An 11,386-nucleotide genomic window follows, 5' to 3' on the forward strand; every position below is an offset into this window, starting at 1 on the left:
GGAAATGCAGAACTGGACCCTGCCAAGGCCATTTTCTGGGCTCGTGTCTGAGACTTTCCACTGAGGTGGCTGACAGTGTCCGATATAGACCAAGCCCGAGGGGGAACCATCTCCCTCCTCCTCAGCAGCTGGGGACAGGTGTGTTCATCAGCCCAACACAGCAGGTAGCTCTGCACAGCTGGGAGGGGGCTGCTCTGGTCGTGTGCACTGGGAAAGTGCTTTTTATTTTGCAGGGTCAGGACCAAGAGTGAAACACATTTTGCCCAGCCAGGCACAGAGGCCAGGCCAAGTCCTGGGCTGCCTGTCTTCCCATCCGATACAGGAGGGGAACTCTCAGCTGGCAGGAAAATCACTGGCAGCCTCTGCTGAGAAAATGCTTCCAGAAAGAGCCCGCCTGTCCCTGACCTCCCTGGCCATCAGTCTCCAGCACTGCTTGCAGATGCGCCTGCTGAAACAAATGACTGTGAAGCTCAGATGCCCGTAATCCTGCTTGCAGGGGGATGTGAAGCTGCTGCACAGTGGTAAGAACGGGGCGGGGAGGCATGCAGAGCACTCAGGCTCTCCTCCTGGCTTCGCCACTGGCCCTGAAGCAAGGCTCATCACCTGGCTCAGTGCCTCAGTTTCCCCTTTTTGTAACATGGGCAAAGTACATTTAATGTCAGTTCCACCCTTGGGTCCTCATTGCCCCCTCCCCAGCCAGCTTCGCTGCCCTCATGGAGCTCAGCTCCCAGGTGCACTGGAGTCCCTGTCAAGACCAAAACCCTGCCAGAGCCACCACACCCTAGCTTCAGACGGCCTTATACATCCATCCCGGGATTTTGAGAAGAAAAGTCTCTGTGCTGAGTCCCTCCCCGGGGCGTCTGGGACATCAGCTCAGATCATCGCTAGGTCATTACAGAGCACAGGGGCCACTGGGCCAGAGCCAGAGCCACAGCTGATGTGAAGCAGTGCAGTGACTCTGCTGGATCTGCACCGATCGCCACCCGCTGGGGATCCTACCCCTTATTTGTCGTTCCAAGACACCCGCCACACGGTGGGGGTGGTGTGTGTGTGGAGGGACATGCATGACGACATGTCGTGCAAAAAGATGTCACTGTGACCAAGCTCCAAAACTCAGTGTGGGTCCTTCTCTCCCCCACCCCATGGGCCATTTCTTCAGGCACTGCCTAGCAGGCCTGGCCACTCCCCAGGCTGCAGGTGGCCAGGTGATGGGCTGCCGCCCCAGCTCACCTGGATCAAGGGTCCCAGCTGAGGAGGGAGAAACCTGTTCCAAGAAGGCTAAAGAAACGCCAACAGCCCAGGCCTGATTCTCCAGCTGCCCAGCAGGGCGGGTGCTAGCAGTGCATGCTTGGGTCAGATACGGGCAGCTAGGGACAGAGCGTGCACCCAGCCAGACCCGAGTGCTGAATGCCTGTGCGCCTGGAGCTGCAGACAAGCGCGCGGTGTGTGCACAGGGGGAAGGGGCGTGAAATGGCTCTGGGAACACTGGGACCAGTGCAACTTGCTGCATATCCTGCGGGAGGAGGCAACAGGGAGCCTGGAGGAGGGAGCACGCCCAGGATTTCCGTATGAGGCGTTGGCACTGGACAGGCCCAGCCCCACTCTAACCCCACAGCATGCTCAGGGCCAGTGTGTGAGGAGGCTGGGGGCAGGGTGTGGATCAGGGGTACAACAAGGTCTCAGGACAAAAAGAAACTGATTTTGGAAGCCCTCCTGCCCCCCTGCCCCCGCCCCCGCCCCAGCTCGCATGGTGTCCAACCTGGCAGGGACCGAGGGGCACATGTCAGAGGAAGCCATCAGCGCCCAGTAAAGAATAATTGCCCAGTAGCATCCCCCAGGAGGTGGAAATGTTTCCGTGCTGCACAAGCCCAGGGAGCCCTAGGAACCGTTAGCGTAGTGGCCAGCAATGTAGGTGCTGCTTGTCTAGCATTTCCTTTAGCTTTGCCTCAGCCAGGGCCTGAGGATTGTGCTCAGCAGGGGCCATGCTCAGCACACTGCAGGATGAGGCCCAAGATGCTTTGCCCCAGGCAGCAGGCACAGTGCCCTGCTAGCCACAGGCCAGTGATGGGTGCAGAGCAAATCTAGCCTGGCCCAAACCTCCAGCTGTGTTCCAGGGCAGGGCAGGGCGGGTTTGTTAAGGGGAAAAGTGGCTATTTGGTTTTCCTGCCCAGAGCAGGGTCAGTCTCCCATGACCATGCCCCACTGCTCTGCTGGCTTCGGGAAGGGCTGCATTGAGCAACATGGTCTGTGGGTGTTTGCTAACCAGATGCTGGTGTCAAAGTCCTGGCTTCCAGCGTGGTACTGCCAAGGCAGGGCGGGAGGCAAAGTCTGAGTGCACATTGGATGCACCAAGGCTCAGCTCTGCTCCACTCCCGCCTCTCAGACTGTTACTTAATGAGGGCAGTGGGCCTAGGTGTGTGCTATGTGATGGAACCAGAGCAGAGGTGCACTACGCACACTGCTACCACCTGGCCCTGCTCACGCACTTCAGTCCTGATTTACAGAAAGCACCATCTGGTCCGTCCCAGGGTTCCCAGACAGCTCTGCCGACGCACCTCACCCCTCACCCAGAGCACCCCCGTCTCCAGCCCTTCCCTGTGCCCAGCTCTGCCGACGCACCTCACCCCTCACCCAGAGCACCCCCGTCTCCAGCCCTTCCCTGTGCCCAGCTCTGCCGACGCACCTCACCCCTCACCCAGAGCACCCCCGTCTCCAGCCCTTCCCTGTGCCCAGCTCTGCCGACGCACCTCACCCCTCACCCACAGCACCCCCGTCTCCAGCCCTTCCCTGTGCCCAGCTCTGCCGACGCACCTCACCCCTCACCCACAGCACCCCCGTCTCCAGCCCTTCCCTGTGCCCAGCTCTGCCGACGCACCTCACCCCTCACCCACAGCACTCCCGTCTCCAGCCCTTCCCTGTGCCCAGCTCTGCCGACGCACCTCACCCCTCACCCAGAGCAACCCCGTCTCCAGCCCTTCCCTGTGCCCAGCTCTGCCGACGCACCTCACCCCTCACCCACAGCACTCCCGTCTCCAGCCCTTCCCTGTGCCCAGCTCTGCCGACGCACCTCACCCCTCACCCAGAGCATCCCCGTCTCCAGCCCTTCCCTGTGCCCAGCTCTGCCGACGCACCTCACCCCTCACCCACAGCACTCCCGTCTTCAGCCCTTCCCTGTGCCCAGCTCTGCCGACGCACCTCACCCCTCACCCAGAGCATCCCCGTCTCCAGCCCGTCCCCTGCACTCTGGATCTGCTGATGCACGTAAAGTCTTGACCTGCTGCCTCCCCAGTCTCCCACCCTCTTCTTGACAATTATGCACCACTGTATGAAATCAAAGTTTGCTTTTGTGATGTGTCCAAATCTGTACCAGGGAACAGACTGAGCTTCAGGAAGTTCATTCTCCTTGAGAGCTAAGGCGCTGTGCAGCCAGCTGCCAGAGGCTCATTTTTACCCCTGGAATTGCCCCACTCTGGAAACAAACTGGACCCAGAAAAAGGAAAAGCTAAAAATATATCTGCTTGGAGAAACCATCACTGGGCCAGGGAAAGAGCGGCACCATCCCACCTGCAGTTCCACCAGCTCGGCCAGCGGAGAATGGCGAGCCCCTGGGACAGCATCTCCGGCCCAGGCACTCCCCACAGCTCCCTGCGCGCTGCCAGCCCAGAGCATCCTCATTGCTCCATGCTGCCAGGCGCTGCAGGAACACACCCGCTGCTCTGCAGCTCGGTCTCAGCACAGCCCCACCCCGCGGGAATCCTGGCTGGCATTGGGGCGCCCAGTGCAGCCCTAGAGAGTGGTAATTGCACAACGCTCCCATAGGACCCCTCCCAGGGCAGCAGAGATCGTGCCGAGTCTTTCCTCTCTTGCTCATTGCAAGGCTGAGGGCCTGTCCCAACCCCGCACTGGGAAGGTGAGTCCAGGCTGGACATGCATGCCCTTCTGCCCTCTCTGAGTGGGCGAGCCCCCTCCTGTGGGTAAGGTGGCTACAACCACCAGTGACCAGGCTCAGAAGCAGGATCCCAACTGGACATGGCTAACAGGGTCCCCTCACCCAGCACAGAGTTCCCGTTGGGCTGGGACACAGCCAGTGCCCTGGCTAAGCATTCCTCCTGCCGCCACTGCCCTGGGCACCTGGCAAAACGAGCTTCTGCAAACAAACAGGCCCCCCCTGGCCTCAGAGCCGAGACTGGGGGAAAATGTGCCTTTAGCCCTCTGGGAGCTTCCCCAGTTGTGGGGCCAGTTAGAAAGTGTACAGGGCAAGACTAGCCCCGTTCCCCTGGCCACGCATCCAGCTTGCCCCTTGACCCGGGGGCTGCAGCCATGGGTCTCCTTCGTGACCAGCATGCATGGGGGGCCTGTGGGCTAGCGGGGAGGTCTATTTCCCACCCCCCGGATGGCACTCGCTGTCTTGCTGTTGCCTGCTTGAGTTGCTGAGTTTCCCCTCCCTCACCCTGTGCTATAGAGCAACCCGCCTTGAAGGAGTCTTGGCTCAGGATTGCAGGATGAGAGTAGCTGCTCAGCACTGAGACAGGGCTTGAAATGGGCTCCCCCACTCTCCCGCCAAGGCGTATCCCCCACCTGACATCATAGCCCTCTCTTTGTGACATCACAGCCGTTTCCATGGCGGCTGCTTATGATGTCACAGGGTGCGGTTAGGCCCTGAGAAGTGGAATGAACAGCCGCAGCAGGAGATGGAGCCTGAGCCTAAGACAAGCGATCCAAGTGCCGAGGGAGACCTGGAGAGCGCCAGATGGGCACAGCTGCAGGCGTCTGCGCAAGGCCCCCCCCAAGTTTTGCCTAGTTCACATATAAATGTCTCCCCACAGCTCATCTTCCAGCCAGTTGCAACCCAGAGCTTCCCCAGAGATGCACCCCGCTGACCTCCCTGGCCTAGGCTGAAGCTCCCCTTCGATGTGTTATCACCGGTTCACAGTACAAGGTGAGTGGGGTGACGGGCTCGCGGCAGGGCTCAGTGGGGATGACGCCACCAGAGTGCAAAGAGTCCCGGCTGCTGCCCTGGCCATAGAAGGCCCATGTGCACGACACCAGGTAGCTGTGAACCAAGAGACCTCGGGGAGGAAGGTGCCAGCAGCAGCAGGATGTCCCGGCTCATGCTGAGAACAAAGCAAATGCAAACCTGCACTGAGGAGTGGGAGGCTGGCAGGGCTGGTCTGTGCAAGTGGCCCATACCATCCCTCCCCTACCAAACCCAGCAAGCCTGGAGACACAGAAAGGCTGAGCTGCTTGTTACAGTGCTGGTGGGGAACCCAGGTGTCCTGGTTCAATGCCCAGAGCTACCAATTATTCCCCCTGTGGGCAAGTCTCTCTGCTCCCCACTTATGAAAAGGGGGAACTTCCTGGGCCAGTCTATCTGCTTAAACTGCCAGCTCCTGGGGCAGGGACTGTGTCTGCACAGGGCTGGGACCTCTGTTTGCTGCTGTAATATGCCTCAGGGGCCTCCCCTCCAAACCTCGACCCATCTCACCTCTGCTGGAGCCTGGGCTCCTTTCTGCTGGGCGTGCTCCAGCAGTGGGGCCCTGCCTGGAAGCTAGCTGGGCTGTAGCTGGTGCTTATGGGGGTCGATATGGCTGGGGCATGACCTGGCCTGGAGCCCTGGGGGCTACCACCTGGGCCAGAGCCAGAGGGTCATCCGGACAGGGTCACCCTGCTCCTCCTCTCCCTCCCTGGGAGGAAGCAGGTTGGACCTGGGTCTCCACTCTCCATGGGGGAGTAGCTGGCCCAGGCCCAGAAAAGTAACGTCAGTAACCAGGCAATCCAGCTTCCCACGTGGGCCCTGCCGCCCTCTCCCCGCTGCTGAGGTGCTGGTGCTGCCCCTCCCGCCGGCCAGGACAATGGGGGAGCAGCCCAGGGCCTCCCACAGCTCTTGGTGCCTTCAGGAGCCGCTCTGCCGAGCACAGGGCCAGCGTGCCACCCAGCAGTGCAGTCCTGCCCCAGGCCCTCGGGGCAGCGAGCCCGGACGCTGCCTGCCCCCAGAGCCAGGGCAGACCGTGGCTGGCCCCAGTGCCCTGCTCGCCGATGCAAGCTGGACGCAGGCCACTGGAGGTCACTCTTGTGCCACATACAGATTTGCAGCCTCCCCTGGGCCCGGCTGGTCAGGGAGCTGAGGACAGGCTGGGGAGTGGAGCATCTTTGTTGGCAGCACTCACCTGGGGCCCACCCCCAGGAGGGGAGAGCCAGATAAGGCGGTGACTGCAGGGAGTTAGGCTCTCTGCAAAGCAGGGATGGGAGCCCTGTCACTGCTCTGCACTGACCGCCACAGGGCCTCGTGCTGCAGTGTGGGTGTGGGTGTGTGTACAGCCTTGGCCCCGGTTCGCTGAGGGATTTCTCAACTCCCCGAGGGCGCCCTGCAGCCTGACCCTGAGTATGCCTGGCAGCAAGCAAGTGAGCCATAAATGCAACCCCCCTCCTCAGTCCGGCCAAGCCACCCCACTGACCTTTGCCCAAACGTCCCCTGGAGGCCGCTTCCTAGGGCGGGTATAAAGCGTGAAGCCGGGGCGCTAGCTGGTTAGCAAAGCCCAGGAAGCAACGCAGCCAGGTAAGCCTGGAGTTTGACACATTAGATTCTGGGTCTGGGGGGCCATGGCTGGGGCTCGCGCCCACCTGGAGGTGAGTCAGCTGCATTTCAAGCCGCAGAGCATCACTGCAAAGGAAAAGCAGGCCTGGCTGCAACAGGGGAAGAGATAACAGGGAAAAGCCAGTCCTGCCCCCGGTGAACCAGCCTCCAGAGTCCTAGCTGGATGCCCTGGCAATGCCGCTGGGCATCAGCTGCTGCCTCGCGCTAAGCTCTGTGCACACCCACGTGCAGCGGGTGCAGGCACCTGCCTGGTCTGCCCTGGGCAGGGGCGCTCTCCACCCCCGGGAGGTGTGTGCAACTTAATGGCATGACTCCCCCCCTGCAGACAGGACCATCAAACCTTCCTGCGTGTGTTCTGAGCCAGCTGCAAAGCGCCGCTCCGGGGCCCGCGTGCCTGGCCACGTCCCAGCCCACGTCACCAGCTCCGAGCAGCGATGCTGGGGCAAGCAGGACGGGACCCAGTCTGCCTGAGGGGACTGTGCCTGCTGCAGCTGGAGAGGGCCTGGCCTGGCTGGGGCCGTCAGCCCCCTCTGCCGGGGAAGCTGCCAGCCTTTCTCCCCGGCACGCACATGCTGTAGCCTGTGGACTCAGAGATCAGGGCACTGGCGGGAGCTGCTGTAGGCGGAGACCCCAGGCTGTGGGCTAGCCCCAGCCCAGCTTAGCAGAGCCAGTGTGCTTGTGGGGAGACAGTGTCCTTCCCCCAGCTTGGTGGTGCTGGGCTGGGGCCTGTGTGGGGGGACAGAAGGGGGTGCCTGTCTATTCAGAGCCCCCTTGAGCCCTGTTGCCCGCTCTGCCCCCAGCTCAGCTCGCGGTGGCCGTTCGCCTCCTGGCTCTCCACATGCCAGGCTGGAGTGGGGCTGGGGCGTGAGCGCTGGCCTTGACACCGTACAGCCCCTGGGTGTGCAGCCGCTGGCTCCCGGGGCAGGCTGTGCCTATGTGTCCAGAGGGGGCACAGGAAGAGGCCTGGGGGCAGGCACATGCCCTGAAGCCAGGGGGGGCTCGCTGCACCATACCCAGCAGGGAGCTGGCTGGCTTTGGATCCAGGGGGCGTGTGGGTGGGGGGATGGGAGGGAGGTTGCCATTACGGCGTGTGGGGGTGCTGTCCACTGGGACAGCCCTGCAGCCCTTCACGCTCTGCTGCTCTCTCCTCAGCCCGCACCATGAAGGCCCTGCTCCTCCTCACTCTCCTGGGGCCTGGCACTGCTGCTGCCGTGGCACGTAAGAGCTGCCCCCCATCTAGGGGCAAGGGGAAGGGGGGAGGAAGGAATTGGGTATAAGCAAGAGATGGGAAGAGTGGGGGGAGGGAGCAGGTTTGCGGGGGGAGGTGGGGACAAGGGGAAGGGAATCATGCAGCCCATGATTTGGAGGGAAAGCCCCATGGAAGTCCTGTAGTTTACAAGGCAGCAGCGAGACAGAGGATTCAGAATGTGGGGCTGGAAGGGCCCTCGAGAGGCCACCTAGCCCATCCCCCTGTGCTGAGGCAGGACCAGAGAACCTAGACCGTCCCTGCCAGGTGTTTGTCCAGCCTGTTCTTAAAACCTTCCAGTGACGGGGATTCCACAACTGCCTGGGAGCCTGGTCCAGAGCTTAACTCCCCCTAGAGAGTTGGACAGTTTTTTCCGAATATCTCCCTAGATCTCCCCTGCGCAGATTAAGCCCATTTCTCCTTGTCCTGCCTCAGTGGACATGGAAAACAACTGATCCCCACCCTCTTTATACAGCCCTTAACATTATTTGAGGACTGTATCAGGTCCCTCCCCATCTTCTTGGTTCTCAAGACTAAAAATCCTGGTTTTTAATGGCCCAGGTTTTCTAAATCTTTGGTCATTTTGTTGCTCTTCTCTGCACTCTCATCCAGTTTGTCCACATCTCTCCTACAGTGGGGCAGCCAGAACTTGACCCAGGGCTCCAGCTGAGCTCTCCCCAGTGCTGAGTTGAGCTGGAGAAATTACCGCCCTTGGCTTACATAACGACACTCCTGTTAATACCCCCATAACCTCCCACCCCCTCCTCCCCGACACACATGGCTTTGTCTGTGCTTGCAGAGGCGATGCCCCCAGTGGAGGGGAGGAAACCATCGTGAAGAAGGTGCAAGATTACGTCCAGCACGTGGCTCAGACTGCCAAGGACGCCTTAAGCAAGGTCCAGAAAGCCGAGGTGGATCAGCAGGCCAGGTGCGCCCCCCATCCCTTCTGGCCCAGGGGTCCTCCCCTACCGCTCTCCGCAAGCCTGTCCCCGTCCCCATCCCCTGCCTGCCCAGGCACCAGCCAGTGTACGAGAACCCTGGCGATCAGGCCAGGGCAGATACAGGCTGGGCAGTGCCCAGCAGCCCCTGGAGCTGCAGAGGTCTGCCCCAGTGCAGCAGCAAGCAGGAGCCCCCTGCTCACCAGTGTGGAACACGCTGGGGTACAACCCTGGGCCCAGGAAGCCAGTAACAAAGCTCCTGGGACCTTGAGTGTCCCACAGCTCCAGGTGAGGGCCATGGGCGCCGCAGGATCAGCACCCAAGTTACACCTGTGCTGGCTGAGGCCCCCTAGAAACTGGTCTGCTCGCAGTGCCTCTCCACGAGGGCAAACACCTGGCCGGCTCTCGTACCCAGCCGCTTGTGTCAGGAGCTGGGGGAGGGAGCTGTCACGCCGAGGCAATGGGGTGCAGCAAACCCCAAGCACTCTGACTGCTCCAGAATATGCAAACTGGTTAATCCTGGGGCATAGGCACGAGACAGAGCAGGGGGCTCAGGCCAGTCCCTCTGAGGACACAAAATACCCCATGAGTCTGTCTTCTAATTGGCAGCTCAGTGAAAAGGCAAGGACTGAATAGGCCATGGACAGATGGTCCCTGTGACCCCAGGACAGGATGGGGGAAGCTGGCATTGCCCTTACTCCTGCTGCACTTGTTCTGTGGCTTAAGTGCACCAGTCCCATCAGTCCAGCACGTTCCTCAGCCCACAGGGGGATGCCTTAGGGACAATGGGTTTCTCAGCGTTTCAGTCTAGGCAGCATGATTATAAAAGCCATGCCCCACACAGCAGTGACCCTGTACTGCTTATTAAAGCAGCATTTTATAGCACCAGGACAGCCACAGACCCACAATGCCCAGTAAACTGTTCTTCCCTCTCTGGCCCCCGGTGGGTGTAACTCCCAGCTTGATTGCAGAGTCATATTATTGAAGTGGCTATCTTCAACCTTTGCATGTCGGCCCCCCCTTTAATATAACCTCCTCCTCTGCTCCCCCCCAATGTGTGTTTAACCCTCCAGGGACTGGGTCAACCTGCGTGCTGAGGACATACACGAGTTTTGGGGTGTACTAAAGGACAAGATCTCTACGCTCTGGGAGCAACAGATGCCTGGGCAGTGAGCCCCACATCAGCAGCTCTGGTCGGGTTCTCAGCTGAATGAGGGCAGGTGCAGGATGCGCAATGCAAATTGTAACCAAATTGACGCCCTGCTCTGGCAGAGAGCCCAGCATCCGTCCATCTAAGCGCTTTCCCACGTGCCTGTCTGTTCAGTAGCTCAATCTCCACTCAGTGTGGTGTGGTCATATACTACTTCCACTGGGGCACAGGAGTTTTGGTTCCAGCTGGTGTGCTGGTTTGGAGAGGCTGGGTTTTTTTTCCTCTTATAAAACATCATAACTCAAAGTTTGTCATGTGTCTTGCAATAAAATGAAGTAAACTTGAGATGCATTTGGTGGCCTTTACTGGAGTGTTGCAGAGAGACAGAGTGTACACAGCTTGTATGCAGTAAACTGACTTCCGGGAGCAAGCAGCACCGTGTTTGAGAAGCTGTATGTATTCTCTGTGCAATACCCATCATTAGGTAAAGGCAGTGCTTGATTTGGACAGGGCTGAGTCCTGGCACCTCTGGGCTTGCTGCATCAGTTATGAATAAAAAACAATTGCTTGAGCGCCAGGACCTCTTTCATTACAACTTAAGCACTGGGTCAATTGCCAGTAACTGGGTCACTGGGAACAATTGCCCAGAATGGGATTTACTGGCCAATGAGCCGCCACCCCCCGGGCTGGGATTCAGGTGAGTGCTCTGGCTCCCAGTCCAGCCCCGACTTCAATCCTCCAGCTGTGGACGCAGACGCCCATGAGTGGCATATCCCAGCTCGCTGCATGGCAATGAATGAAGTCAGCATTAGGCCTTCTGTGCATGCCCCCCTCCAACCCTTCTGGCACCTAGGAATCGCAGCTGCGTTTCTAGCGAAAGGAGGACGCGGGATTGGGTGCTGGTTATCTAGTGGAAACCTGGCCCCATGGGAAGATGCTGCTTTAACAATGGCAGCCTAGAATGTGCTTTGAGGTAGAGAACAAAGCCACTGCTGTTGTTGGGGGCTCCCCACCCGAGACACAGGAAAGGGGGCTGGATTTTCAGAAATTGCTCAGGATCAGGCCCCTTCAAGGTATCTGAAAATCTTGGGCCAGACCGCAGGGTGGCTGTTCTCCCGGCTACCGTCAAGATGTGGGTTTATCTAAACCTCCAGCAAGCATAGGCAGGTGGGCGGTTATTGTATGCAAAACCCAGAGCTGTGCAACGCAGCTGCATCCCTCCCCTTGCAGACACGCACTGCTGCGCGGCAGACCCCCACAATGGGCTCATGGCCTGGCTCTGACACCAGCAGGTTGAAAGCAGACGGAAACAAGGACAACAGGGGGCATAAAGGCTCAGGCTACAGCCAGCACTGCAGGGCTGCCAGATGCTCTCTCAACAGCAGTGAGGAGAGCAGCGCACAGAGCCCTTCCGCTTTGCTACAGAGGGGGCAGCGGGCACCAGGACCTGGCCTGAC

General features: G+C 59.9%; 1 protein-coding gene across 2 annotated transcripts; it reads left to right on the forward strand.

The window, feature by feature from the left end:
- Nucleotides 1–4,896: 4,896 nt before the first annotated feature.
- APOC3 (apolipoprotein C3) lies at nucleotides 4,897–10,274 on the forward strand. Of its 2 annotated transcripts, none has more exons than XM_043500974.1 (4): nucleotides 4,897–4,939; nucleotides 7,748–7,813; nucleotides 8,643–8,769; nucleotides 9,853–10,274. In XM_043500974.1, the coding sequence occupies exons 1-4, from the start codon at nucleotides 4,912–4,914 to the stop codon at nucleotides 9,950–9,952; spliced, it is 321 nt and encodes a 106-aa protein (XP_043356909.1). In that variant the 5' UTR covers nucleotides 4,897–4,911; the 3' UTR covers nucleotides 9,953–10,274. The 2 variants fall into 2 exon arrangements, 1 of the variants encoding a protein (XP_043356909.1); XR_005289981.2 differs by lacking the exon at nucleotides 4,897–4,939 and adding an exon at nucleotides 6,461–6,556 and having other exon boundaries at nucleotides 8,641–8,769.
- The last annotated feature ends 1,112 nt before the right edge of the window (nucleotides 10,275–11,386 follow it).

The sequence above is a fragment of the Dermochelys coriacea genome, chromosome 22 (genome assembly GCF_009764565.3).
Source record: "Dermochelys coriacea isolate rDerCor1 chromosome 22, rDerCor1.pri.v4, whole genome shotgun sequence".
Taxonomy (NCBI): Eukaryota; Metazoa; Chordata; order Testudines; family Dermochelyidae; genus Dermochelys; species Dermochelys coriacea.

Bases quoted from the DNA above. Each gene is read 5' to 3' on its own strand.
- APOC3 (XM_043500974.1), top strand. From the start codon at position 4,912: ATGTGTTATCACCGGTTCACAGTACAAG. The intron at 7,814-8,642 runs GTAAGAGCTGCC...GTGCTTGCAGAG, and splicing joins CACTGCTGCTGCCGTGGCAC to GCGATGCCCCCAGTGGAGGG. The intron at 8,770-9,852 runs GTGCGCCCCCCA...TTAACCCTCCAG, and splicing joins GAGGTGGATCAGCAGGCCAG to GGACTGGGTCAACCTGCGTG.